The sequence below is a fragment of the Antechinus flavipes genome, chromosome 2 (assembly GCF_016432865.1).
Source record: "Antechinus flavipes isolate AdamAnt ecotype Samford, QLD, Australia chromosome 2, AdamAnt_v2, whole genome shotgun sequence".
Taxonomy (NCBI): Eukaryota; Metazoa; Chordata; class Mammalia; order Dasyuromorphia; family Dasyuridae; genus Antechinus; species Antechinus flavipes.
Genome location: NC_067399.1, coordinates 388,338,392 through 388,366,254, shown reverse-complemented (window position 1 = coordinate 388,366,254; position 27,863 = coordinate 388,338,392). Strand labels below are relative to the sequence as shown.

The following is a 27,863-nucleotide window of genomic DNA, read 5'->3' as shown; positions in this document are numbered from 1 at the left end:
TACGTATTGGGACAACGCCGTGCGCAGGGTATATCGGAAATCGTAGTCCAGCGCATTCACGTCAACTGAGTGCGTCAGGGGTAGTCAAGACTACCATTCCCGGCGATCCCCGCGTGATGCCATTTCCTTTCCTTTACCTCCCCACTTCCGTCTACCCCTTTACCATCCTCCTCCCCCCGCGGTCCTTCTTCCCCTCCCCCCACAATCATCCTCCTCCGCGCGCCACTGCGGCCTAGCGGTGCTGCTGAGAGGAGCCGACATGAAGGCGACTCTGGGGAGCAGGGAGCACTGGACTGAAGGTACCGGGGCAGGGAATTAGGGCCTGCAAAGGAGCTTCTCATGTCTGGGAGTGATGGGGAGAGCAGAGATCGGGGAACAGAGCGGAGACACGGGGCTTGGGTTTTCTCGGGGAGTGCCAGCGTTGACGAGTCGCCCCAGAGCAGGCCCAGGTCTGACGGGGGGCAGGAAAAGTCCTTTTCTCACTGGCTCTTTCCTAGGGCCAGCTTCCTACGCCCGGCCCTACCTGGAGGTAGGACAGGGGAGGGGACTCCTCTGCCCCTCCCCCTCCCTTTGGAGAGGGCTCCCCCACTGCCCCCGCCCCTCACCTTCGTAACCTCCGCGCGCATGCGTACGAAACTTGCCCCCTGACATTAACATGCCCTGAGCGCACTTAGCTGGTGGTGCTGGTCCAGTCGGTGTTTTCCGAGAGTTCAGTTTAGCTCCCCCAGTACAAGGGCAGGACTGACCTGTGGCATATCAGGGCCTGGGCTCATCTTGCTTCAACATTAACCTTAGGAAAAGGGGGGGACAGAGATAGTGAAGATGTAGATTTTCGTAGATTACCTACTTAGCAATGTTGGATTTGAACACGGATAATTGAACTGCAACAAAAGGAAGCAATCAGTCATCTGCCTCTGGAAATTTAAACATTCACTTTTCCTAAAGTCGGGGGCCTGGACGGACCGGATCCTGAGATTTCTTTTGGTTCTGCATCTAGACTGTTTGCTGATTATTGTAATAGTTATTGATATATGAAGATAATTGATATACTCAATGCCCTGTGTTTCTAGCATGTGTAAGCCCTTATTAATTTCGTCCCGTGTTTTCTGTATTTTCCTAGGGAAGGTGTTTATTCAGCTTTGGTCTGGACATTGAAAAGACAATATAAAGTCCATAGCATGGCCCCCATACTCACCTGCTCATGATTGAAGCGACTATGATTCCTGCCAACTCCCAGAAAGAACTCCTGAGTCAGATAGGAGAGGCTGATTTTCAGGGGCAATATTTGGCCTAACGGAGGTGCTGTTGCTTTGCAGCATACATTGATGCATTTAGAAGAAATAAATATCCAACTGACGAAACTACTGACAGTACTGACTTCTGTGGATGCCATAACTGTATGAATTCTAAGAAGGAAAAGAAGTTTGAGAATGAGAGAAGTCAGGCTCAGCCTGGAGAGGCTAGCATGACTTATACAGAAGAGCAGTTACTTGGGGTGCAGAGGTAATCCTATTATATAATCCTAGGGAATTCACACTTTCTTCTTTATGTTAATAAAGCATGTAATCGACATGTGAATGAACTATCATGGAGTGAACCTTGAGCATGTACAGTAGATTGGAGTGATAGAACCATAGTTACAGAACTGGAAGGAACCTTAAAGGCTATCTATCTAACCCCTTCATTTTATAGATGAGGAAACTGAGATACAGGGAAGGTTAGCTGACTTGCTCAAAGTCTCACACATAGTGAATATCAAAGTAAGGATTTGAACCCTGGTCCTCTTTAATTCCAGAGCCATGCTCATTCTATATCCACTGCCTTCCTCTCCTGAGTTGCTTCATATATATTCTGTACTGAAGAAATATCACAGAAGAATGGGACAAACACAACAAATTTAAAAAATCAAGGTTCTGATCTCTTGGACAGGTCATATGATGGAACATTGAACTGGGAGACAGGAGACTTGAATTCTAATGCTTGCTCTGCCACTTTTTAGCTATTTAATCTTAAACACATCACTTTAGCTCTTTTTTAAAAATAGTATTTTGTTTTTAAAATTGCATGTAAAGATAATTTTATACATTCATTTTTACAAAATTTTGAATTCCAAATTTTTCTCTCCTTCCCTCTCCCTAAAATGGTAAGCAGTTTGATATAGGTTATATATGTGCAATCATGTAAAACATTTCCATATTAGTCATGTTGTGAAAGAAAATTCAAAAGGAAAAAAACCATGATAGAAATAAAGTGAAAATGGTAGGTTTTTATCTGCATTTAGAATCTATCAGTTCTTTCCCTGGATATAGATTTTCCATCATGAATCTTTTGGAATCTTTAACTCTGGGCCTCTAGTTTTTTGGTTATAAAATTACCTCCTTTGTATTAGATGTATTCAACTTAGAAATTTTTAAAATTTCTTTTACATACAAGGCACCTTGCCAGATGCTGGGGACACCAGGAAATCTGACACAGCATCCTCAGGGAATGCACAATCTAAAATCAGAAGAGATACAAAAATAACTGACATAAAGGAGAACCATTCAGAAAAATCAAAAGGAAAGGACCAGGAAAAGTGCTACAAAAAATTTAGGGGCAGGTTATTTTTATAGAGAAGTGTAACACATCAGGGAAAACTCCCTGGTGGAGCTGGCTGGTTGGATTTTGAGGGAAAGGATAGTCTTCAGCAGGTACAAAGGAAAAAGATCCATTCTAGATATAGAAGGTTTCATCACAGGCATAGGTATGGATATGATTAAGATGAAAAGTAGTCCATTTTGTCTAGAATTTGCAATATGGGAAAGCACTAATATGAAATAAAACTGGAAAGGTTTTGTGATAGATATTGTGGAGGAGGAGATGATAAGCCAAAATATAAGTAAGAAGATACCTTTTAGATAGTAAGTTGAGAGGGTAAATAATATATATTTGTAGTGGACCTAGTTGTTTTACAGTTTAATATAACCAAAGGATTTGGAACTAGAAAAGACCTTAGAGATCATCTATCTGGTCCAGAGCTTCTTCACAAGTCTGTGAAATTGTTTTGTTTTGTTTTTTTTTATATTTTATAACTATTTGAGCATAATTAGTTTCCTTTTTAATCTCCTGTGTATTTTATGCATAAAGCTTTATTCTGAGATGGATCCACAGACACCAGTAGACTGAGAAAAAAGACCATGACATAAAAAGACACAAAGGACCCCTGATCTGGTTCATTTATTACCTTTTACAGATAAAGATACTGAAGCCCAGAGGAGTAAATGACCTACCTATGATCACACAGATAATAAATAGCAAAGTTGGGATTTGAACTCATTTCCAAGGATTCCAGATCCATTGTGCTTCATACTTATATCACAGTAGGGCCAGAAGTGGCAGATTTTGAGTGTTATCTAGGATTGAGATTTAATAAGATAGAAATAATGGAACTGTCAAGGGATTGCAGTATAGAAGTGAAGATATTATTTAAATAACTGACCATACAATAGTTGCAACTTAATAGAAAAATAAGGCTGGAACAGTATTGATTATTGAGAAAATAGATAAATGCCTAAAGCAGGAAAGAATAAAACAAAGAAAGAAAACTATAGGTCAATTTCAATAGGAAATATTGATTCTTAAATTTTTCAATAAAATCCTGGAATTTTAACATTATATACATTATATATACAGTATACAATATATACATTATATACAAAATTATTCGGTGTGATCAAGTTAAATTTATACAAGGAACTCAAGGATGCTTTAATGGTAGGAAACATTTTAAAAACAAAAACATTCAGAACCATATGATTATATCAAATAATATAGAAAAAAACTGACAAAAAATAACATTCCTTTATAGTAAAATTATAAAGTCCAACATGGAAGAGCTATATTTTGGTGATAAAAAGCATATGTGAAAAGCTAGCTTTGGTGGAGTAAGCTTACACTAACTTTTCTAATCCAAGAGTAAAAAAAGGTGAGCCTTTTCCCCCTCTCCCACTGTTTTTATTTAAAATGGTTTCAGAAATACTAGTTTTGGTACTGATACAGAAGAAAGAAATTAAAAGCATAAACGGTAACAAACAGGAAATTATTTTCCCTATTTATTGATGATTTACTTAGAGAATCCTAGTGAATTTACAAAAAAAGTTAATTGAAACAACAGCAATAGAGTACTACTATACAAATAAACCCACAAATATCAATAACATTTTTACATCGCAGTATCAAAATTGAGGAAGAAATATAAAAGAGGAACTATACTTAAAATAATTTCAAAATGTATAAATTTTGGGTATTAGTTACTAAGACACACACTCAAATGTAGCATAGATACTATTACAAGATGCTCCTTAAAAAATAATTACTGAAATAACCAGTTCATGGCTATGCTGAGCCAGTATGATAGAAAAAATGATACCTCAATGAATTAGTGCAATATTAGTCAAATCTACCAAGGATATACTTTATATTGCTAAGCAAAACAGTAAGTTTCATTTAAAGAAGCAAAAGATTAAAAAAATCTAAAGAAAATAATGATAAAAAGAAATGAAGGGAAAAAAAAAACCAAGGTTCTTGTAGTGTTGATAAGGACACAAGATATGGGGAGAATAAATGAATAGAAGAGAATGAAGGACAGATGATCATAATAGGGGGTTTCCTAAAAATTTATAATTTTGGAACCAGAATAATTTTGAGTGATAAGACCCAGGATATGATCATAAATGTTCAGTTAAGGTGTTTGGGGTAGGCACACCTATAGGTGACAGATAAAATGATGGAAGCCATAGGAACTGAAGAGTTCAACAAACTATGAGGTCAGAGAGTTTGAAGAGTCATTATTGGGGATATTCAAGTTTCTGAGAATCGTGCCAAGGGAAAGAATGGAAAGGAAGACTGTAAGCCAGGTGCCAAAGTGACAGGAAAAGATGGCAAAATAACTCCGGAGGTTGGTGGGTGGCTGCTGGTAGGTAGCCTAATCAGCTGGCCTCCCTTAGAGGAAATGTTGAGTGATAGTGGGAGAGAAAGGAGTAAGTCTTTACTTCCAGACCTTGTGAGAGTAGGAAATGGGAAGAGAGGCAGCCAGCATAAGAGAGGATAATGTGGAACCTTCAGGGGAATAGAAATTTTCAGTTGATACAAGTAAGTGGAGTAGCTGTAAGAAGAGGTCCAAGAGGAAAAAGAATTTAAAGAACTCTTTAAGTTAGGGTTAGGCAGGAGAATCCTAAATAGAAGCATAGAGCTAATAGGAAAGATGAAAATTGAGGAGATAAAGCAGCAAGACAGGGTTTATAGTATGGATATGGATTTGGAGTGAGAGGACCTGCATTTGAGTCCTGTTTCTACCACTTTGGGTTAATTTCTCTGGTACTAAGTATCCTCATCTTTAAAATGAGAGAGTTGGACTAGATGATCACCTAGCATTCTTTCAATTCAAAATATATAACCTCTTATCCTACAGGATAGAAGCATGTTAGAAGCATGTAAAGTTACATGGCTACGAGATTCCATTTAGAACATTGATGGAGAGAATGCGTGTTCACAATCTCATTCCCATCAGGTGAAGAGTTCCCTTATTTTTCTAAGGAATCAGATTGCTTGAGCTCTGTGGATAAGATGGTGTTGGGATGAGTAGAGTAGGATGGTAGTTTCTGTAGTCTAGGTGAAGATCTTTGAAGTTTCCTTCTATTTCTAGTATTTTATGAGTCTTGATTCCACCTCTGTAAAATGGAGATGATATCCCATCAGTGGTACAAAAACAGACAAAATAAACCATATGAAAGCAGAAAAGTATAACTACTTTTGACATTATTTTTTAGGATAAAGAAATGCAGAAGTTATTATGAAATTCTGGGAGTTGACAGAGATGCCAGTGATGAGGATCTAAAGAAAGCTTACCGAAAACTGGCCCTGAAATTTCACCCTGATAAGAACTGTGCACCTGGGGCCACAGAAGCTTTTAAAGGTATAGCAAGAGGAGAACTTCAGTCAGAAGTATAACTTTTATTTCATCAGGGAACTATAGTAAATAATTTTATATGGAGTGGATTTTTAAAAATACCTTGCCCTATGATACCTTTGAATAAATGTTGATTTCTCTGTGATGAATATTTTATGCAGAATATAATACAGAAAGGATCTTAGTAAATAATAAAAATAGAAGAAAATTGGAAAAATTCTGAACCACCATGGACTGTGCCGATTGTATATCAGAACTAAGTTTGGCATTGGTATGGTGAGTCCCTGGGGAAGATGTTGGGTTGGGACTGCTAAAGGACAGGCAAACAACCCAGGTCAGAAATAGAGCGAGTCAGAGCTCCTGTGTTCATCAATAGTGGGATCAGGCCTATGAGGAGCCACTTCATTGCCTGCCTGGGTGAAATAATGAGATCTAGTCTTTCAAAAAAAAAAAAAAAGGGGGGGGGGGGACACAATACATTAGTTAACTATCATTTTATTGAAAAGTTCACGTAACTGAAATGTCTAAGTAGCTATGCCATTACTCTAACCATTTAGCAGAACTAGTCAGGATGATGCTATTTTAGGCAGAACTGCAGCAATGTATGCAGTCTTCTAGTTTACCTTCTTTGAGGTAATCAGGCATGAAATAAATCAAGCATTTGCTTAATAAATGTTAAAGTGAAATATTATCTTGCTATGGATAAACATTTTATCATACAATGAAAAAATGTGATATGTGGACATTAGTTCTTCTTTTAAAGCATTTTATACTATTAATTAATCCTGTGGAGATATTTTTGGATGATTTTATTGATTAAATGTTTAAATAGTCATATCTATATTTTCCCATTGTACTTATATAGATAAAGCAGAGAAATGTTTTCAGAAAAGACTTTTTTTTTTCCCCAGCTCTTTTTGTTTACTTTCTAAAGTCAGTCTCTCAAGTTCCTATTTAGTTCTTGGCCTTTGAAAGTTATGACCAAGCTTAGTCTTAAAGGCCTGTAATCCTTGCTATAGGGGAGACTGAAGCTGGAAGATCTCAAGCTCTGGAATTCTGAACTGCAGGGGATTGTGTTCTAAGAACTAAAACTGCTAAAGCTGGCACCTATGTGGTGTGCCCCCAAGGTCAGGGACTTTAGGAGTAAGCCACCTTTGTATCTAAGAAGGGTAACACTGACCTACAGGGAAGATAAAGCAGACAGTAGGATTTGGATTTGGGCCTTTCAGTATTTCTGAACTTCTAAACCTGGGTGAAGTAAAGAGACCTGGTTTCAAAAACAAAAACAAGTCAATGAAAATATATCATTGATTTCTAAAGCTGAAAATATGTAAGGGCTTTGCTTTTGAACAAGAGTTTATAAAAACCATTTTTTGTAATTGTTTTATTTGGTTATTCTGTAACTTAGACTGTGATCCATTACTTATATTCAAAAAACTTTTTTTCTATTAAATAGTATTTTGTTTTTTCCAGTTACATGAAACAACAATTTTAAACATTCTTTTAAATTTTTTAATTCTATTTTTCTTCAGTTTTCTGTAAAAACAATTTTAACATTTATTTTTAAAACTTTGAATTCCAGATTTTTTTCTCCTCTTTTCATCCTCTCCTTTCCCATTGAGAATGCAAGTAATTTCATATAGGTTATACATGTATAGTCATGCAATACCTTTTCATAACAGTCATGTTGTGAAAGAAAACATAGACCAAAAAGACAGACAAATCCCAAAACCTCTCAAGAAAAGTTAAATGAAAGTATGTTTCAATCTGTATTCAGACACCATCAGTTCTTTCTCTGGGCATGGATAGCATCATTTCCTCAGAGTTGTCTTGGAACATTGGCTTACTGAGAATATTTGTAACATTCTTTAAATTTTTTTTTATTTTATTAGTGTATTATTTATCCAATTACATGTAAAGATGGTTTTCAACTTTCATTTTTATAAGATTTTGAATTCTAATTTTTTTTCTCCTCATACATATATATTCATTTGAGTCATGTTAGGAAAGAAAAATCAGAACAAAAGTAAAAAAAATATGAGAAAGAAAAAAAAGCGAAAATATTAGCATTTTTTTTTAAATAAAATTTTGTATTCCAAATTCTCACTTCATCCCTCCTCTCTAAGATGGTAAACAATTTAATGTAAGTACATGTGCAATCATGTAAAACATATTTCCATATTAATTATGTTGTATAAGAAGAAACAGAACAAAAGGGAAAAACTATGAAAAAAAGTGAAAATAGTATGTTTAAATCTATATTCATAATCCTTCAATTCGTTCTCTGGAGGTGGACAGCACTTTTTGACCGCTTACAATCACAAATTATTCTCACCTAAAATTTTTCACTTAGGCTTAGCCTTAAATCCATGTGAAGTTGCCTTATACAAATTGCCTTATACAAATTCTCCTAGTTGTTATTTATATACTTAAATTCAGTAGAAGAAAAGATGGCTAGGTGTAAATTCTGATATTGGTTTGTTTTTTTCTCCTTTTGCGATAGCAATAGGGAATGCCTTTGCTGTTCTCAGCAATCCCGATAAAAGATTACGCTATGATGAATATGGAGATGAACAAGCAACTTTTGCTGCCCCCCAAGCCAGACCCTATACATATTACCCAGATTTTGAAGCTGACATTACTCCAGAGGAGGTCTTCAATGTGTTCTTTGGAGGACATTTTCCTACAGGTTAGTTTCCATGATATACTATAGACAAGTATACTTTGGTCATTTTCAGCAGGTTTGAGAACCTGACTGGAGAATCAGCTGTTATGCTTGTAAAATTATACTAAGAGCAAGTTAGAGATAGGGATTAGATAGAGATTTCATTGATTAAAGTGAACTTCCAAGGAAAAAAAAATCAAATGAACTTCCAGATGAGAAAATCCTTCTCCCAGTATAGATCAGCCCCTTCTCTGTGACTTATTTACCAAAAGTAATGCAAGATTGAGTGATATACAGTATGTCAGTGTTACTGTGTCAGAAATGGGACTTTTGACCAGATCTTCCTTGATCAGAGGCCATCTTTCTATTTGCTATGCCATGTTGACTCTCTCTAGAGGGTTAGAAATTGCAAAAGCTATCCTGGAATATTGGAGTTGGCACTGTAATACTAGCTTGTAAATGTTGAGGTGGAGAGTTGCTTATATATAGCTGCCAAAGTTATAAAACAGGTTGCACACAGCCAGTCATTAGTGACAGAACTAAGACTACTGATTCTTCATTCATAATCTGAAGGAATATCAATTAAACTGTTTTCTTCAGAATAGTTTTTTTCCCCCCTCAGGCAGTTGGGGTTAAGTGACTTGCCTAGGGTCACACATGGACTAGTTTTTAATAGGTTTTTAAAAATATATTTAAATTTAGTCCCAATTCATAGGCATGGGAACTAAGAAGTAATGTAAGTATAGTTATATTACTTGGATTACTCTTCATCTCAGGATCCTACTTTTTCTGTTGTGAAATGAATGAAAGAATACTTACTGAGCCTTTCTTGAAGATTATTGAGAAGAATCATTAGATAATTGCAAAAACATTAAAAGTGTTAAGGAGTCATGGACAAGACAGGGCAAGATGAATTGCTTCCTATTTTAATTTAATTTTGTTTTGTTTTACCAGGAAATATTCACATGTTTTCAAATGTGATGACAGATGACACACACTTTTACCGTCGGCGACACCGAAATGAGAGGGTACAGACCCAGAAGGAAGAAGAAGAAGAAAAACCTCAGGTGGCTGGAGAAAGGAGGGTTATTACCTATAAAAATTATAATGAGTTAGCATTTATGATCTGCAACAACATTATAAAATGTTTTAAGAAGATGGAAAATACATAGTAATAGGACCCTGGAGGATGGAGACCCCAGTTAAATCTGAATTTTTCCTGTCATATGGCTAGGAAAAGCCTCCTTGCTATTCTATTAATTTCCATTATTCAAAGTTGATATTTGCCAAAGTAAAAGACTTCTTCCTGTATTCTTTTATTCCCATCCAGCTTACTTCTTCACCTTCCTTTTTTTTGTCTTCTTCTATCGTGCCCTCTGGAATTTTTGTTCTGTTGTTAACAAGATCCCCTTTATCCCAGACCTCTTCCTTTTACACTTTTGCTTTCCTTGTACTCTTGGAAACCCAGCTCCCTTTGGAAGACACTACTTCCCCGGCCTCCCTCTCTGCTGCTTCTTTCATGTCATCCAACCCATTGGACTAGGAAAAAGAATCAGTATAGTTGTTCCTTTATACTACCACTTCCAGATCTTCCCTCTGCTACCATCATTTATCATTATCTCCTCCTCTGAGGTTTACCCTCTCCATCTTTGTCACTCATTCCATTTTCTTTTTTCTGTAATCCATTGCTTCAAGAACTAATTTTCCTCAGAAAATTCAAAGGTTTACATTCTTCCTCTCTAATCAAGCCTCTTTTCTCTTACTCAAGGTCTTCCTATACTTGTTGAGGTTCCCCAGCATCCTTTTCTTTCCTCTTTATCAGTCTCAGCTCCCATGAACTATTTTTTTTTTTTATCCTGTCTCAGATATTGGGATGGTCATGCCTTAATCACACAATCAAACTATATTCTCATTCTTCTCCAGGTTTCTCTTCGTCTTCTGGACTATCTCTAGCATCAGCCATGTGGGGAACTACCTCCTCACCACTTTCAGCTTTCTTTCTTTCTGCTTACATTTGTATCCTCAGTACTAAACACACTGCCTGGCACATAACAAGTGCTTGATAAATATCTCTATGATCCTGAACTCTGAAATTCCCATTTGATTACAGATTCCTTTTTTTTTTTAATTTTTATTTGTACCTCTGTATCATTAAACTTTTTCTCTTCACCATGAACTTCAGTTTCTCTACTGTTCCTTCTTCACCCAGTCTATTACCCCTATTCTAGCTTCATAATCTTTTTATTATTATCTTGATTCTGTACTTGATCAATTCATATGAATATTGTTTTCTATTCTGAATCCCTTGCCTTTGGCTACTTGTGTCCCGCCAAACCCTAGCCCTGGGATACCACCTGCCATGTGCCTTCCCTACTTCTTTTTGCTATGGAGAGTCGTGGGTGAAAGTCACACAGTGAAAAGCCTCTTCCCTTCTCACAACTCCTAAGATCACCAGAGCATCAGTCATAATCTCTTCTCCCCTACTTCACACCCCTTTTTATCATTTCCCTTTCTTTCCAACTTTTCTCCAATCTTTGATGAAGAGCTGATCTTTTTCAGACCCTCTACTTGAATCCTTTATCTTACCCCTATCTGTTTCCTTTGGGGATTCATACCATTGATCATCCTATTTCTGTCTCTCAGGTACCTTCCTTTTGTCTGCCAGCCCCTTCCATATATCTACGGACAAGCCAAAGTCTTGTTGATCTTTTACAAAAAGCTTCACTTGACCTTGCTGCTCCTCAAGTTCTTATTCTAGTTTTCTTTTTCCTTTTACAGCCAAAGTCCTAGAAAAACTTATGTGTCTTCATTGTTCCTTCTGTTCATTTCCCAGTTACTTCTCAGTCCCTTGCATTCTCATTTCTGACTACAATGTTCAGGGAAAAAATGGCCCTTCCCAGGGGCCTTGATTTTTTTTTCAGGTTTTAATAGTGCTGACTTATCCCACCTCTTGTATGTTCTTTCTTTCATGACCTTCTGTGACATTGCTTCCTTCTGGTTGTCCATTTGTTTGACTCGTCCTTAGTCTCCCTTTATTGTCATCATCTTTCTTCCCCACCCCAACTGTATGAGTGTTCCCCAAGGTTCTGTTCTTGACCCTCTTTTTTATTTCTCTATTTTCTATTCCTTGTTTAACTTATTTACTCCCACGAGTTCAATTATATTTTTACAGATCTTTATGTCTAGCCCTAAAGTCATTTTTGCAGAACCTCAATCCTTCTTACAGTGTCTGCTTTCTGCTGGATAGCTTCACCTGATGTCTCAACAATATCTCAAATTCAACATGTAAAAACAAAATTGATTATATAATTTCTCCTCTCCCACCCACCCCAAATCTTTATCTCTTCCAAAAATCCCCTGCTTTTTGGAAATCCTATCCACTTCTAATCACTTAATTTTACAACTTCCAAAATGTTTTTACCTTCCTTGTTCTCCCTTCCAACCATTCAGTTGCATAATTCTCTTTATTCTACCTCCATGTAATTTCTTGAATCTATTGCTGTCTTTCCATACACATACATGCTCAGGTCCTTAGGCGAAGCCCTTAATAGTTTTAGCCTAGACTCTTGTAATATCTTTCTAATTGGTTCTCCTGATTCTCTTCCTTCTTCTGTCTATTTTCCATACAGCTGCCAAAATTATCTGACCTTATTACTATCCTCCTCAAACTTGTTGAGTGGATACAGTACAAATTCCTTAGCCTGACATTTAAAAATAAAGATTATTAACTTCCAGAGCTATCCCTCAATTTTGTCTTTCCCCACCGAGCCATCCCTTGTAACAGTAATTAAAGAAGAAAGGGGTAAAAAAACAACTCACTAAAACTAACCAACACATCATCTCTGTCTACATAATCTCTGTATGTGTATATGTAATATTTGCTACCTGTGGTCTCATAACTGCAGTGAAGTGGAGGGAAACTTTTGCCTCTTCTCTGGACCCAAATTTGATAATTAATAATTATATACAACATTTAGTTTCAGGGTGCCATTCTTTCTATTTATATTCTTATAGTCATTTGTTTATTTTGTTCTCCTAGGTCAGCTTTATTCTGCATTAGTTTTCATAAATCTTTTCCTGCTTCTCAGAATTCTTCATATTAATTATTTCTTAAAGCACAGCAATATTCCTTTATATCCTGCATCACAATTTGCCTAGGCATTTCTAATTTCTGTTCTGATATTTAAAATCCTACACAACCTGATTCCCACTTACCTCTACAAACGTGTCTTATTATTCCCCTCTTATGCTTGCTCATGTCCCTGCCATTTGTTATTTTACAGCCAGCTGTTATCTTCCAGCTGTTACTGGTTCCAGTATTCTTTCTCCCGATTCTTTGTCTTTGCAGGGTTGTCCCCTCAAAAACAGTTCTTCTTCCTTCCCATCTCTTAGAATCCTTGCCTTCAAGGCTCAGCTCAGATATTTGTCTCTTTATAAACCTTTCCTGATTCCTCCAGTTTGTCATGCCCTTTCCCTTCTTAAAGTATCTTTTATTTGTTTAACAGTACACGAGTTGTTTTCCCTCAGTAAACAAAATTCCTTAGGACAAGAACAATTATATCACTGACTGACCAATACATATCTAAAATGATCTCAAATTCACTACCTTGTGAAGAATCTCCTAAGACCTTCAGATCCACTCTTGTGAGTTTTCTGGAGAAGGATCTGCAAAGCATTTTCTTAGCTGGTTTTAAAAGAAGATCTAGGGTATTTTTTTGAGTGCATCATTGTCTTCCTACGAATTCCTCAGTGAGCAGAATGCTACAAGGTTCCTGACCACGTTCTAGGTACCTTTTCACCATTTCTGCTCTGATGCTTCTACAGAATTTTATTTATGTTAATTGTACTACTCTTTCTAAACCAGATGGTAGAATTTATTTGTATTAGATTTTTTGGTTTAGAAATTTGGAATACTTAGCCTCTTAACTTTTCCCCTAGCTCTAAATTCACAAAGAAAATAAGTCAGTTTCTATGACTTTAAAGCATTTATAGTCCTGGAACTTTAAGAAATGCATGTTGAATTGAATGATAAGCTTGAAAATAAAATTTAGCTGATTAGACTAATAGATGACCCTCCCTGTCCCCTGCCTTACTTATATCTTCTTAGACTTCTGTGTGATCTTTATTGTAAATAGTAGATTCTACTAAGAGTAAGCTGTACTTCTTTTTAAAACTAAATGCTAGTCATTGTTGTTTATAGGGCAAGTTTGTGGCTACTTTTTATTTTTTACATGAACTTCATCTCCAAATATATTCCTCCTTCTACCTGTTCCTAACTAGGGAGATGGTAACTAATCATCCCTTGTAACAGTATAAGGATAGGAGGGGCAGCTAGATGGTGTAGTGGATAAAGTACTGGTCCTGAAGTCAGGAGGTCCTGAGTTCAAATCCAGCAGCAGACTTTACTAGCTTACTTAACTTCTAGCTGTGTGACTTTGGGCAAATCATTTAACCTCAATTACCTCACACAAAAAAAAAAGTAAAAAAGAAAAACAATAAAAACCAGTGTAGGGAGAGGGACTAAATCTGTGACTTCATTAATATAGGGATTTTGGAAAGAGGAAATCCCTTTTCTTGTACAGGGCATCACTTTTTCTGTACCTTGTAGTCTTAGAGAATTGTTTGGAACATTTGAGAGATTAAACAAACTGTCCATATGTCACACAGGCAGTAAATAGATTTTAAAAGCAGGATTTGAATCCATATCTTCCTATGCTATAATACTTCTCTCTAAAAAAATTTTTTTTTAAATGGGAAAAAGCATTTCAGCAAAACCCGGGATGATAGGTCTTGATCTAGAAGGGACCTGAGAGCCATATTACTCAATCCCCTCACTTTAGAGATAAGAAAAATGAGGCCCAGGGAGGTTGCGACTTGCTAAAGGTCAAATAGTTATTTCTTGAAACAAGAATGATCTTCATTCCTCTCACTTAGAGCTAGTGGACTTGGACATATTTGTTATTATCAACTTAACAGATATTATTATTTCCAAACATGAAGAACAGAAAAACAGTTAACTTTTAACTTTTTAAAAAAGTACATATAAAATTTAACAGAGTAGTACCAACACTGCCCACCTTGTTGTCTTTGATTCTTCTCAAACTCATTTCTTGTGTATTTTTTAAATATTTCGTTAATGGATTTTTCTTTTCTTCTTTTCTGTGCATCTCTGTCATTCTATCAAAATCAATTCGAACATTAAAACATATCTGAAAATATATGTCACTTGCTGTACCTTTAGTCCATTACTTTTTTGGAATCATGATTAGTCATTTCATTGATCAGAGTTCTTATGTTTTTCAGTGTCATTTTCATTTCTATTATTGGAGTCATTAAGGTATCTTAGTGACTCAGTGGATAAAGTGCTGGTCCTGGAGTCAGGAATATGCTGGCTCAAATCCAGCATCAGCCAATTACTTAACTGTGTGACTCTGAGCCTCTGCCTTGTTTCCTCATCTAAAAAATGGAATTATGAGGAGTCTACTGGGCAAGTTATTTCTCCCTCTTTCTGCTTCAATTTTCTAACTACAAAAATAAGAGTTTGTGTTACATGATCTCTAAATACATTTTTAGCTTTAACATTGAATGGAAGTTATTTTCTATCAATATTTATTCAGTACATATTCATTTTAAATAATTATATCTGCTTCTGGTTGGAGTATGAAATTAAGATTTAAAGAAATATGGAAAATGGATTTAACCAAAATATTTCTGCAAATACATATACTTTTACTTTTTTTTAAATTTATTTTAAATTTTTATTTAATAATTACTTTATATTGACAGAATCCATGCCAGGGTAATTTTTTTTACAACATTATCCCTTGCACTCATTTCTGTTCCGATTTTTCCCCTCCCTCTCTCCATCCCCTCCCCTAGATGGCAAGCAGTCCTATATATGTTGGATATGTTGTAGTATATCCTAGATACAATATATGTTTGCAGAACCGAACAGTTCTCTTGTTGCACAGGGAGAATTGAATTCAGAAGGTATAAATAACCCGGGAAGAAAAACAAAAATGTAGATAGTTCACATTCGTTTCCCAGAAATACATATACTTTTAAAACAAGAGCATACCAACTTTTTTTTTTTTTCCCCTAATGAAAGGTGGCCCTGGCACAGTGATTAAGACAGTTAAATTTTAATTATGGAAGAGTTGTAGTCAAAATCATCACGTCACTCAATCTCTTAGTGCTCTAGCAATCCTGAGAGTACAGGATGCTTACTTTATATTAAGGAACTTCATTGAGAAGGAATTCCCTGTATCAAGGCACTATGGATTCAATCTTATTCCTAGCTTTATTTTTTCTAATTAAGTATTTTTTCTTTTTGTAAAGGTAATGTTACTCCAAATATCTTTCTCTTTTAGAATATGTATTCTGCATTTCTTCAGTTGCTTCCAGTTCTCGTGATTGTGATTATATCTGTTATTACCCAGCTGATGGCCACAAATCCTCCATATAGTCTATTCTATAAATCGTAAGTCATATTATCAGTTTTTATTAATGATAGGTTTTTGGGGATGTGGGTAGTAAAAGAATGAAAGAGTTTGCTAATAAATTACTAATTTAATTTTTCATTATTTCAGAAAATAAAATTTGGCATTTAAAGGGGAAGCTTGATAGTAGCACTGTGGTGAAATCCCCTAATGGAGGCATAATGTATAGAAGAAATCTAGTTTTTAAAGGGATTATTCTGTTCTGCAGTGACACCCTCTGGACAAATCAAAGAATGACAGGGACTGGTCTCTGAAGGAACTCAAATTGCTCAGCATTTGAGGAACAGTCATAGAATAGGAGAGAGATCGTCTTGTCCATTGTTCCCATTTTAAAGTTGAGGAAACCAAGGCCTAGAGATCTAAAGACAGGAATGCTGAATGTGACACAGGGATAAAACTCTTGAGTTTGTAGTTTGAGAAACTGGGTTCTTCTCAGAGTCAGAGAATGTAAGGGTTGGGAAGGTCCCTGGGGGCTGGCTAGTCTAACTTATACATATTATAACACATTTTACGAAATGTTCATTTTGCATCTGTCTGAAATCCTCCAGGGAGGTAAGACCCACTGCCTCTGGAGATATCCCATTTCTATTTTGGGACAGCTCTAATGGTTGGGAAATTTTTCCTGATATATAATAACCTTTTAAATGTTCCATCAGTGTTGAGTTCCATCCATTGCTCTTGTTTCTATCTTTTGGTGCTAGGAAGAAAACACTAAATCTTTCCTCTACATAACAGTCCTCCAGATACTTAAAGACATCTATTTTATGTCCCCCTGAGTCTTCTTCTATAGGCTAAACAGGTTCAGACAGGCCTCTTATGACAGGGACTCTTGTCCTCTGAGCTTCTCAGTATCCTCAGACTATGTTACTCAGAAATAAGCAGATGAGATCTGAAGAGGCCAGAGCACAGTGAGACTTTCTATCACCTTATTTCTGGAACTGTGCAGCCCAAGATGGTATTGGCTCTTTTGGCCATAATACTGTAAAATTCCCAGATTTATTTTTGGAACAATTATCTAATGATGTCTTTCCCCATCTTATATTTACTTAAGTTGATTTCTTTTATATTGAAATGGAAGGCCTTAAGCATATCAATATTGAATTTCTTCATAATAGGTTCAGTCCAGTGCTTTAGCCTGTCAAAATTCTTTTAGAGCAAATAGTCTTAATTTGGTGTCCAGGAACTTGTTTTGGAGGGGGAAAAAAGTTGATAACTGTATTTCAGTATAATAGTTTCATTTGTAATTCTGTATTTTGTGCATTTAAAAAGATTATGATAAGAAATCAGTAGATTTTATCAGAATGCTGAAAGGGTCCATGACAGATCCTGAATCTGTCATCCAGTGTACTAGCTACCCTTCCCGGCTTTGTGTTCGCTGTAAATGGAATGAACATGCCTTTATCTAAGTCAGTGATAAAAAATGTTAACTAGAACACTGCCAATCACAGATCTTTGAGACATAAGACTAGATGCCTTCTGCCACCTTAACATTGACATTTAATGGCTACTTTTTTTTAGCCTGGGCATCCAGCCAATTCTGGATTCATCTGATTACATTATTATTTCTTGTCCATATCATTTCATCTTCTCTGTAAAAATTTCATGAGATACTTTTTTTAGTTTTGGAGAGACATTTGGGGTAAAGTGACTTGCCCAGGGTCCCACACCTAGGAAATGTTAAATATCTGAGGCCAAATTAGAACTCAGGGCCTCTTGACTCTATCCACTGTACCAACTAGCTGCCCTTCCTGACAGTTTTTAAGGATAATTTATGATTTTATCTCTTAACTTGGAGTTAGATGATAAGTTCTTAGTGTATCCATATGTCTCTTTAGGAGAAGTCCATGTTTCTTCCTTATTGGCATTGTTTCTGTCTTGAGAATTTCATTCTAGTGTCTTCCATCCTTCCAGTGATTGAGTAATTTAGATCCTGCCTGTCACTTAATACATGTATGATCTTGAATGGTCACTTAATTTCTCTAAGCCTCAATTTCCTCATCTGTAAAATGAAGGGATTGTACTAGATGGGCTGCAAGGTTCCTTCCAGTCCCAAGTCTATGATCCTATAAAGCACTTAGTTCATTGTCTAAGCTGATTCAGTGGCAGAACTCAGACTAGAATTCAAGTCCTCTGCTTCATTGCCACCTAGTGCTTTTTTCTTACTTGGCCTGCATTTCTTCTCTCCATGAGAGTGGTATATTTGCACAGACATACATGCTTTATGAATATTTTATCCAGGTAAGTACAAAGAAAAACTGTAGCATCAGTCTACTAGGAGAAATAGCCCAAGAAAAGGAATTCTTAGATAGCAACTATGGAGACCAGTCTAGAATCTTGCTGCCAGTTTGTAAAACATTTCCTTTTGGTTAGAATTTAAAAGATAAACTTTAAGCAAAGCTCTGAAGAACAAAGTCATTTTGGGATTTGTGAGCTTGTTGTATAATTTGAAATTAAGTTTAATTTCCTAAAAATTCACTTAAGTAGCCTCCAAACTATTCATATTAACATAGGCTGGTACTTCTATATTTGGGGGCTTAGATTTCTTTATTTCCTCAAGGTTGTTTTGACTCTGAGGAGTCCAATTTTCTAAGATGCTTAGGAAGTCACACCAGAATGGCCTTGATGAACCCATATCTTCCCTGATAGCCTAGCATTCAGGTGCTATTTTTAAAATTTCTTTGATATTAATGCTGAATCAGTGCTGCCTCTCTGATTATTTGCAATTTAAAATGTTTTTTCTAAGTGATATTTTGTCTTGTCAAATGAACCTTTTTTCTTTAATAGTATTTTATTTTTCTAAATATATTCAACATTCAACTTTGCAAAATTTTGTGTTCTAAATTTTTCTCCCTAATAGTACATTTGCTGCTCTGACAGCAAGCAATCTGATATAGGTTAAAAATGTATAATTCTTCTAAACATATTTTCATTTCATCATGCTGTGCAAGAAAAATCATATCAAAAGGGGAAAAAAATGAGAAAAAAACAGCAAACAATAATAACAAAAAGTATCACAGTAAACCTTAAAGAGAATCTAGTTTTAGAGAAATACTGACAAATAACAGTACACACATTTTCTGTCAGTTTTGCTTTTATCATGATGGTCAATATGAACCCAATTCTTTTGGGAAATGGGAAGAATATCAATATTATAGTGGCTTGCATTTTGTACATAATGTTGGTAATGATGTAGACAGTAACTATTCTGTAAATAAAATGTCAGATGTCACTGAAGTATATTGTTGTGGGAACCTTAGTAAGGAGACTTCTCTGTGTAGCCTTTAAATATTCCTAGAGCTCATACACAGCAAATATTAATAATACTATCTAATGTTTGATCATATCTCTCTGTTTTTCTCACAGATCCATGGGGCACACTATTTCCAGAGAAACTGAGAATCTGCAGGTGCCTTATTTTGTTGATAAACACTTTGAAAAAAACTATAAAGGGCCATCATTGCGTGATTTGGAGAAGACTGTAGAAAAGGATTACATAGATTATATCCAGTCAAGTTGTTGGAAGGAAAAACAACAAAGTAAGATGGGGTGGGCGGGATGGGGGAAGGGATTATTGACCATCTCTACAAACATTTCCTCAGCATAGCATCGTAAACTCCATCTTGAAATAATAAGCTTTCTTCTTAGTCTTTTTACATCCCTTCTGCCCTTATCCTCCATTTGAAGAAGGGAAATAATAAGTCACTTGATTTAAAGGTCAGCTAGATTTGGCCAAAGTAGTAATAGCAGGTATAAACATGTACCTCACAGATGCTACTTATCTTAGCCCTTCTCTCTTCCCTGCCTTAACCCTTTTAAGATTTACCTTTTTATAAACTTTGAGAGGTTAAACTACATAAACTCTTTCTTACCTAACCCTAAGTTTATCTGATTTTCTGGTTCATTCTTAGCATTCATTTCTTAAGAAACTTAAGTTTTATAGATTTAAATAATGTTTTATTTATGCTGTTTTTATATTGTCGCTAGGTCTCAATAACATCCTCCCTTATCACAGCCAAAGATAGCCTAGCAAAACAAACCAACAGAATGGTAGATCATATGTTGAGGGATTAGGGTAGTAGTGTTAAACCATAGGCAGAAGTCATACCTTCAATTCTTAGAATTGAATTTGTAAGTCTAAAAAGATGAAAAAGAATTTAAAAGTAGAGATCCCTTAGGCCTGAGAGGCAAAGAATATTGATTTATTTAAACAAAATGGAAATTAACATGCTTATAAGTATGTTTAATACCTTGTTGGCATCTTGAGATAATTCTAAATTATGACATCAGCTTTAAAGTTTACAAAGCACTTTTCCTTTAACATTGCTGTGAAATAGAAAAGGCAAATATTATTGTCATCCTTATTTTTCAGGTGAGGAAACTAAGATTCAGAAAGGGTAAATGAATTTGCCTCTCTGTTCACATCGCATTCACTGTCATAAAGTCAAATCTTGAAACTGGGCCTTAACCCCATTTGACCCCACTGCATTTTCTACTCAACTACCCTGCCTTTCAGACTCATTGTATTCCTTCTGCACAGACAGAACAAAATCCTTTGTCTTCCCTTTATCCTTCCTTTCATTCCTGTTGCCAAAAAAAAAAAAAAAAAAAGTCATATAATATTCTGTCAGTAGATGAAAGAAGTCATTGTAATGCCACCCCTGCTAGGTCTTGGTTTTGAGCCTAGTGAGATCACATGTGATAGCTATGCCCTCACCAAGTGCAGGCAAAATCCAGGGGATTGGTGTATTTGCCTGTGAGTTACAGTGAGATCTAATTGACCCACACACCTTTAAAGATCTATTTCTAGTATTTGGGAATAGTTGCTGCCTAGAGCCACTTCAGGAAATGCAAAGCTATTTACAAATGATCAGCAACTGTTCCACTGCTCCAGCAGCAAGTACAGCTGAGTTGGTTAAATTTAGCATCATAGAGATTACAAAAATAAAGCAACTTCAGAACAAAGTTTGCTATTGGCAAAGTGTCCTGTGGAAACTTTTGGGCAGAGTTAGCTATTGTCTTTTATAACCTTTTAGTCATTTTCTCTACTATTCCTTAAAATATTTAACTCAAGTGTGGCTCATCTTTGGACTTCTGAGTAATCACTTGTTATGGCTGTTTAGCCTCTTGTTTAATTTTATCATCTTTACTTTTTTTTAATCTGTATCTGAATGAATCATTTAAAAAAAAAAAAAAAAGTAAAACCAACAGAATTGAATGATTGTACAGGAAACTTAGTCTTGTGTTCACTTTTCCTCCGAAGTAGAGCTGAAAACCTAGAGCCCTATTTATTTCCTAATAGAGTGTACAGATTTGGTATTCACTGTGGTTTGAATCTGGGTTCTCAGACAACCTAATCTCATCAGATGTGTCATCATGACAGCTAAGACTGGTTAAGGTCCTCCAGATTTGTCAGCCCCTAAATCTGAAAACTGAAACCAGAGCATTCTTGGGAGTTGAGGCAATGACTTACTTCTCTTGTCTGTTAACCAGAATAGAAATCAATTTGCCTTTAAATTCTATCAAATATCCTATCTATTGGTTACCCAACTGTTTGTGTCAGGATGAGATGAACATAATGAGAGAATTTAGAAAAAGATTGTGATAGTATCTTAGACCTGCTCTCTTTCCATTGTTTTAAAAGGAGTTGCTTAAAGTTTAGCTCAATCATTATGCCAGATTTTTGCTTAAAGATAGGCTAAGAATAGTTTGGAGAGAAGTTTCTCTAACTTATAATTGAGCAGGAGCATTGTGAATTTGGCCTTCATATAAAACTTTGGACCCTAGATTGTTAGGAGTAGCCCACTGATCTCTAGAACAATCAGTTGAGTCAAGCCAAGTAAATAAAAAACTCAAGGAAACTGAATAGAGATTAAAAAGAAAAAAAAGAGCCTGTTTTAATTCAGGTAACTCTGTGTTCCTTCTAATTGTCCAAGACTGCATCAAACATACCTCCAATTAAAAAGAATCAAAGGTCTAGGTGAGTTCAACAATGACATCCTGAATGTTCTTTGCACACATTGCAGATGTCAAAAGAAAGTAGTTAACAGGGGCAGCTAGGTGGCGCAATGGATAGAGCACCAGCCCTGAAGTCAGGAGGATCAGAGCTTAAATCCGGCCTCAAATACTTAACACTTCTTAGCTGTGTGACCCTGGGCAAATCACTTAACCCTGATTGCCTCAGCAAGTTAAAAAAAAAAAAAAAAAAAAAAAGAATGTAGTCAACATTTGACTGTGGAAAGAATCTTAGCAAGAGCATATCAATTAATAGAGCTAAATAATTTTCCTTGAAGGTCTGTCACCTGCAAGAGTTATTGTACCAAGACAAACTTAGTCTGATGGCCACTCATGCTAACCAAACAGAATAGGCCTCTGGAACCCATTGTTTTTTAACCTGGGAGATATAATTGTATGTCAAGCAACTACCTGAGTTTGATTCATGTAAGGCCTTCTGGACCCTATGATCTGAACTAAATCTCATGGAAGGAAGCTTGCCATACATTGTCTACCTGTCACCCTCAAGTCTCAATGCTTTGGATTGTCCTCAGCTATTGTATGAGCAGAAGTGCTACACTATGTTCTTGTGTTTATGAAAACTTGTTTAAAAGTCAGTGCTCAATACTCCCTTTGTGTATTTAGTCCCTTTGTTTTAATGTATGCATTCCTGTTTCCAACAATTTGTTGATTAATTAGACTGGTACCTGTTTTTCATAGAGAGAAGCTAATCTTTCAGTAGTAAGACTGAAATGGAATAGATTTCAAAATGATTAAGATAGGATTTTCACAGGGTGGTCCTTTAAACATATTTGATCATAGCTACTTTATTTCAGAAGCTATCCATCTGGCATGAACAGAGTGGATTGCATCTCACCAACCCTTTCTCAGAGATTCTCTTCAAGAATTCTATCCTAAAAACACATCTCAGAAACTTGGAGAAATTGTGAAAATTGGATATAACCTAAACACCAAATCATGGGACACAGCTAAGAACATAATCTAGTTTTCCACAGAGCTGCCTTCACTAATATCTGAAGAAAATCAGAGTCATTTAACCAAGCAACCAAAAGTTACAATATGAGTTGTGTACCCTACAAATAAAGAAAAATGTCTCCAGCAGTCCCTAGCCCTTCTTGTATGTTTGATAATGGTTCTTTACCAATTAATGTATAAGTTAAAATCTATCTTTCCTCCCCCCCCCACAAAAAAAAAATGGGGGAAGGAATAAAGCAACTTTCTTTGTATTAGACAGTAAGATAGGGATAACAAGCCATTGTTCTCTTTCAGACTGTTATCTGAATAACATTGAAGGACATAATTTTAAATATATTCTTTTGCTACACATATGTAAGTTCCATAAGTCAGGTGCCAAATGTTAGTTTGATGAGAACTAAGTTCATTGCTCTTCTGACCCAGGACCCAAAACCACAAGCAAAACCTTAGAGGAAAAATAGTTTATTAAAATACAAATTGATCTTAATTTAGTGAAAACTAAAGTGAGTTCTTAACTGGTTCTCTCTTTCACTTTTCAGAATCAGACTTGACAAACTTGGCCAGACTGTACCGAGATGAACGCTTGAAACAAAAAGCAGAGTCATTGAAACTTGAAAACTGTGAAAAATTATCCAATCTTATTGGCCTCCATAAAGGTGGATGAAGGAATCCTAGACATAGTACACAAGGGCATGAGTTTTTCTTCGTTGTTCCTATTTATGTTACTAATTCCATTTTATAAAAGAAAATTAGAAAATCAAAATTTTTATGGCTTGCTAAAACTCAAGTGGGACAGAGCTGAAAACAGTTGAACCATGGAGACAGTTTCCAACTTCATAATCCTTGATGTGGTTTGACTCCAAAGACCAGTGACAATTCAACTAAATGATTTCATAGGTATAAGTATTTGATTTAGCACTAGTACCACAGCATTCCTGACTACCTTCTGGGGATTCTGTTCCAAGTAGAACCAAAATATATTTTCTTATCAGTGGGTAAGTGTATCATCCAGAAATAAACAGCCATCATTTAGTCCCATGCCACACACAAGCTCTGTAGCTTTAGTTATTTATAGCCCCTACAGCAAATAGTACATTTCATCATTTAGCGGTCATTTCATCATCAAATCACTAAGCAAAACACATTTAAAGTGAATTCATTATTCTTTGGCCATGAGGACATGCTTAAAGGAAATAAAATGAGATAATATATGAAAAGCACTTTGTAAATTGTAAAACACTAGATAAATGTCCTATTATCATTGTTAAAAATTGTTTAAAAATTACACAGAGATAATTTAAAATTTATTGTAGTTAGTAGTTTTGACACCCCATTTTTTTATTAAGATCTACTGACATTAACAACACTACCTGATTTGAGTTTCATCTGATTTGAATTTTATTCTACTTTCTACTTTCCTTTGGTTTACATTCCAATCTACTATGATGTTGCCACAAACTCAGCAATAGGCCAGAGACCAAAGATGGAAATGCTTTCGGTCCTGGACATTTCACAGATTGGCTTCTAGTTAATTTAGAGTTGACTCATGTTGCTCTGAAAGAATAGGACATCTCTGGATCTCAGGTACTTCATCTCTAAAATGACTTCAAAGGTCTTTTCTAATACGCAGTCTATGATCCTGTGTGTTCTTGCTTATATCAGCACAGATAAGCACATGGTAAAAGTTCTCTCTTCTTAGGTTTCTCACTTATATGACATAATATTCAAATTGAATTTCTCAGCCTCCTTTAGGGGTATGAGAGTTAAGATTGAAATGGAAAGGTTGCCAGTTAGCAAAACTATTTGAGAACAGAGAGGTAAAAAGAACATGGAATGTAAACTGAGGCGATGCAGACTTGTATTGAAAGAATGAAAGAGTATTCCCTTAAAATCTTAAAATCTGTATGGCATTTGTAATGGCTCTTACTTCAGCATCATTTCTCAGCTTAACTTTAATCAACAGAGCTTCTCTTCACAAGAGCACTTCATTGCATATTGTCATTTGGTTCCTTATCTTTTTTAAGATGCTCAATATGAAGGTGAATTCCCTCCTTCTCAGGACCAGGACCAATATTGCCATTTGGTGATCTTCTGTTTTTAGAAATGGAAAGAAAGACATGTTCGATGCTGGCTCTAATTTTTCTATGTTCCAGCAATACTGATGTGGTTATAGGGCTTTGTTCTCTGAGGAACTGCAGAAGGCCCACAAAAAGGGTGGGAATAAACTTTCAGATACTGCTGAGTTGTACTCTAAAAAGTCAAGTAGTTTACTGTTTACTTGAAGGACATAATCTCAGGCTCCCACTTGGTATTTTGGGGTATTCTTTGAAAGCCCTTGACAATTCTTTAAGAAAGATCTGCACTACAAAATTTGTATCCATTCAAGGAGGTCTGGAGAAAGCTGAGCTTACTCTCTATCTTGAAACTAAAGCTCTTTTTTTTTTTCTGATTTCTCCTAGAAATCAATAACATGAAAGGCCCTGCTCTAAATACTTATGAGTAACAGACATTTATTTGATGGAGTCAGAGATTAATTATTTTTGAAGCTGTTGAATAAAGGCAATGTTAGTGCGCATTACATACCAGAGAGCATATGTTTTGATAGCACTGGTAAGAGTTACATTTCTTAATAGAGCAACACATTACATTTGATTTTTCCCAGGGGAGTAGTTGGTTTTTGTTTTGATCCATTACTGGTAATACCCAGTACATTGTTACATGAAAATTTTCCTGTTTGTATTTTAGTTAAGCCATCTGCATGAAAGTGTCTGCTAATACCTTTGGAGTAGTCCCTAAACAATATTAATATTGCAGGTGAGGACCATGCTGTTTCCTGTTATAATGGCAGGACAGACAGTTCTGTGCACTGTTTCCCTGTAAATTATTGTAGGTTTGAGACTTGTAGGCAGGTTGAAATGTACTTGGCTAAGGTGGAGTCTATTGTGATAAATTTATGAATGGAATATATGTGCCTCTTTATGTTCTATGCTGAATTATGGGGAGAGCAAAGGAACATTTTTTTTGCCTCCAGAGGAATTCACATCTCGGAAAGAGAAAAGTCACCTTTGCTGAAAAGGTGCCCATGAGGCCAAAACTAAGACCTACTGACTTTGTTCATGATCACCTGCTTGATAGAAGGGACCAGGTGAGGAGGGTCACTGAATAAGGCTTTTGTTTCTTGACCTGTCGGGAACTGCATTGAATCCTAAACACACCAATATATAAGAAGCACTCAGCAACTGAGGTAAACTCTATTTTAATGGTCATGAAACAAAAGAAATACTTACTTCCTCAGTGACTATTATGGGAATATATCCTAAATACGGAAACATATTCTTTCATTAAAACTGTGGCTGAACATCAAAACTCTCTGTCTATGCATGCTGTAACACCTTCCGGGAACTGTAGTTTGTTTTGAATTTGTTTTAGACTCACTGTTCATTTAATATGCCAACTTAGCATCCAAGCATTTTGTTTTCTGAGAGTAGCATTAGTGTTGGTTTAAGATTTTTAAGCCTGCATTGTATTTACTCTAGCAAAGAAATATTATTAGTAACTGTTTGCCCGTTCTTTAAAAATTGATTGTGCCATTGGGATGTGCCTCTGTAAAATGTTTGGAATTAAAGTTATGAATGCTCTCAACATAATTACCTGGTTGAAGTGAAGTTCACAGAGACCAAATCAGCTCAAAGTTGTTTTTTTAATTTTTAATCTTCCTTTAGAAGTTTTTTTTTTTTTTTTACTGTTGCCTTTTGTTTTTACCCCATAATCATTTTTTTCTTTTACTGAATTCTCCCTCATAATTAAAAAAAATGCACATAAAAAAATTGACACAGAGATTATATCTACATCTTTAGACTTCTATATTGAGAAGATGATCATTGTGATCTTTTGGATGTCTGAGATTGGTCATTATATTTAATCAGAGTTTGCCTTTTTAGTGTTGTTGCCTTTATATTGTTTCCATTGCTTCCTTTACACATATAGTTGTCCCTCGACATTCACTAGGGTTAAAGGTGCAGGACCCCAACAAATGTGGAAAACTATGAATAACTGAGGCTCCACCCAAACCTTTATTTTTAATCATTCTGATCATATTTATTTAACAAAAAAAGGTAATTAATACATTGCACCCATAAAAACATTGCAGATTCTACTAGACAGAGATTAGTATCTTCTGCATTATCCAGAGTCTTCACAACCACAATATAGTTGTAGCAGATGCTTCATGATTTCCTTCTATGAAAGGGGCAAGATAGAAGGATCACAGTGAGAAAAAATCATGTGACCAAGTCTGGATGGTAGAGACAAAGAGAATGCATTCCCAAAGACAGTGAGTAGTCCATGGTTCTTTACTACACTGAAACTTAAAAATTTAACTGCTTACAGTAAATTATATGTATGTATGTTTATGATAGTAAATTATGAAATAGATTAATAACATACAATATTTTAGTATTTATAACTTACTAAATTTTGTTTTCTTATGTATTCTGCCTTTGATTTTTTGCAGTATATTCAAATCTCCAAAAATTTTCATTTGTTTATCCATGGATAACCCCTGAATAATCAAAATCTTGAATGTGAAACTGGTAAAGTCTAGGGATGACTGTAGTCATATATACACATGTGTTATATGTTGTAGGATAAAAATTTTGAAAAATCTAGTCACTTTCATCTTAATTGGTTGCATCTGGATCACACTAAGTTCTTAGGGATGAAGTACATTTTAATAAAGAAAAATAAAAGGCTTTCATAGAAATAA

The 27,863-nt window shown here is 35.6% G+C and overlaps 1 protein-coding gene across 1 annotated transcript; it reads left to right on the top strand.

Moving 5' to 3' along the window:
- Window positions 1-125: 125 nt before the first annotated feature.
- Window positions 126-27,863, top strand: DNAJC18 (DnaJ heat shock protein family (Hsp40) member C18). The gene is made up of 8 exons (XM_051978502.1): window positions 126-299; window positions 1,121-1,503; window positions 5,808-5,953; window positions 8,451-8,636; window positions 9,567-9,679; window positions 15,983-16,092; window positions 19,475-19,647; window positions 23,638-27,863. The coding sequence occupies exons 2-8, from the start codon at window positions 1,400-1,402 to the stop codon at window positions 23,760-23,762; spliced, it is 957 nt and encodes a 318-aa protein (XP_051834462.1). The 5' UTR covers window positions 126-299; window positions 1,121-1,399; the 3' UTR covers window positions 23,763-27,863.

Excerpts from the sequence above, each read along its gene's own strand:
- DNAJC18 (XM_051978502.1), top strand. The coding sequence starts at position 1,400 with ATGAATTCTAAGAAGGAAAAGAAGTTTGAGAATGAGAGAAGTCAGGCT. Across the intron at positions 5,954-8,450 it reads GGCCACAGAAGCTTTTAAAG|CAATAGGGAATGCCTTTGCT; the intron begins GTATAGCAAGAG and ends CTTTTGCGATAG. Across the intron at positions 19,648-23,637 it reads TTGGAAGGAAAAACAACAAA|AATCAGACTTGACAAACTTG; the intron begins GTAAGATGGGGT and ends TTCACTTTTCAG.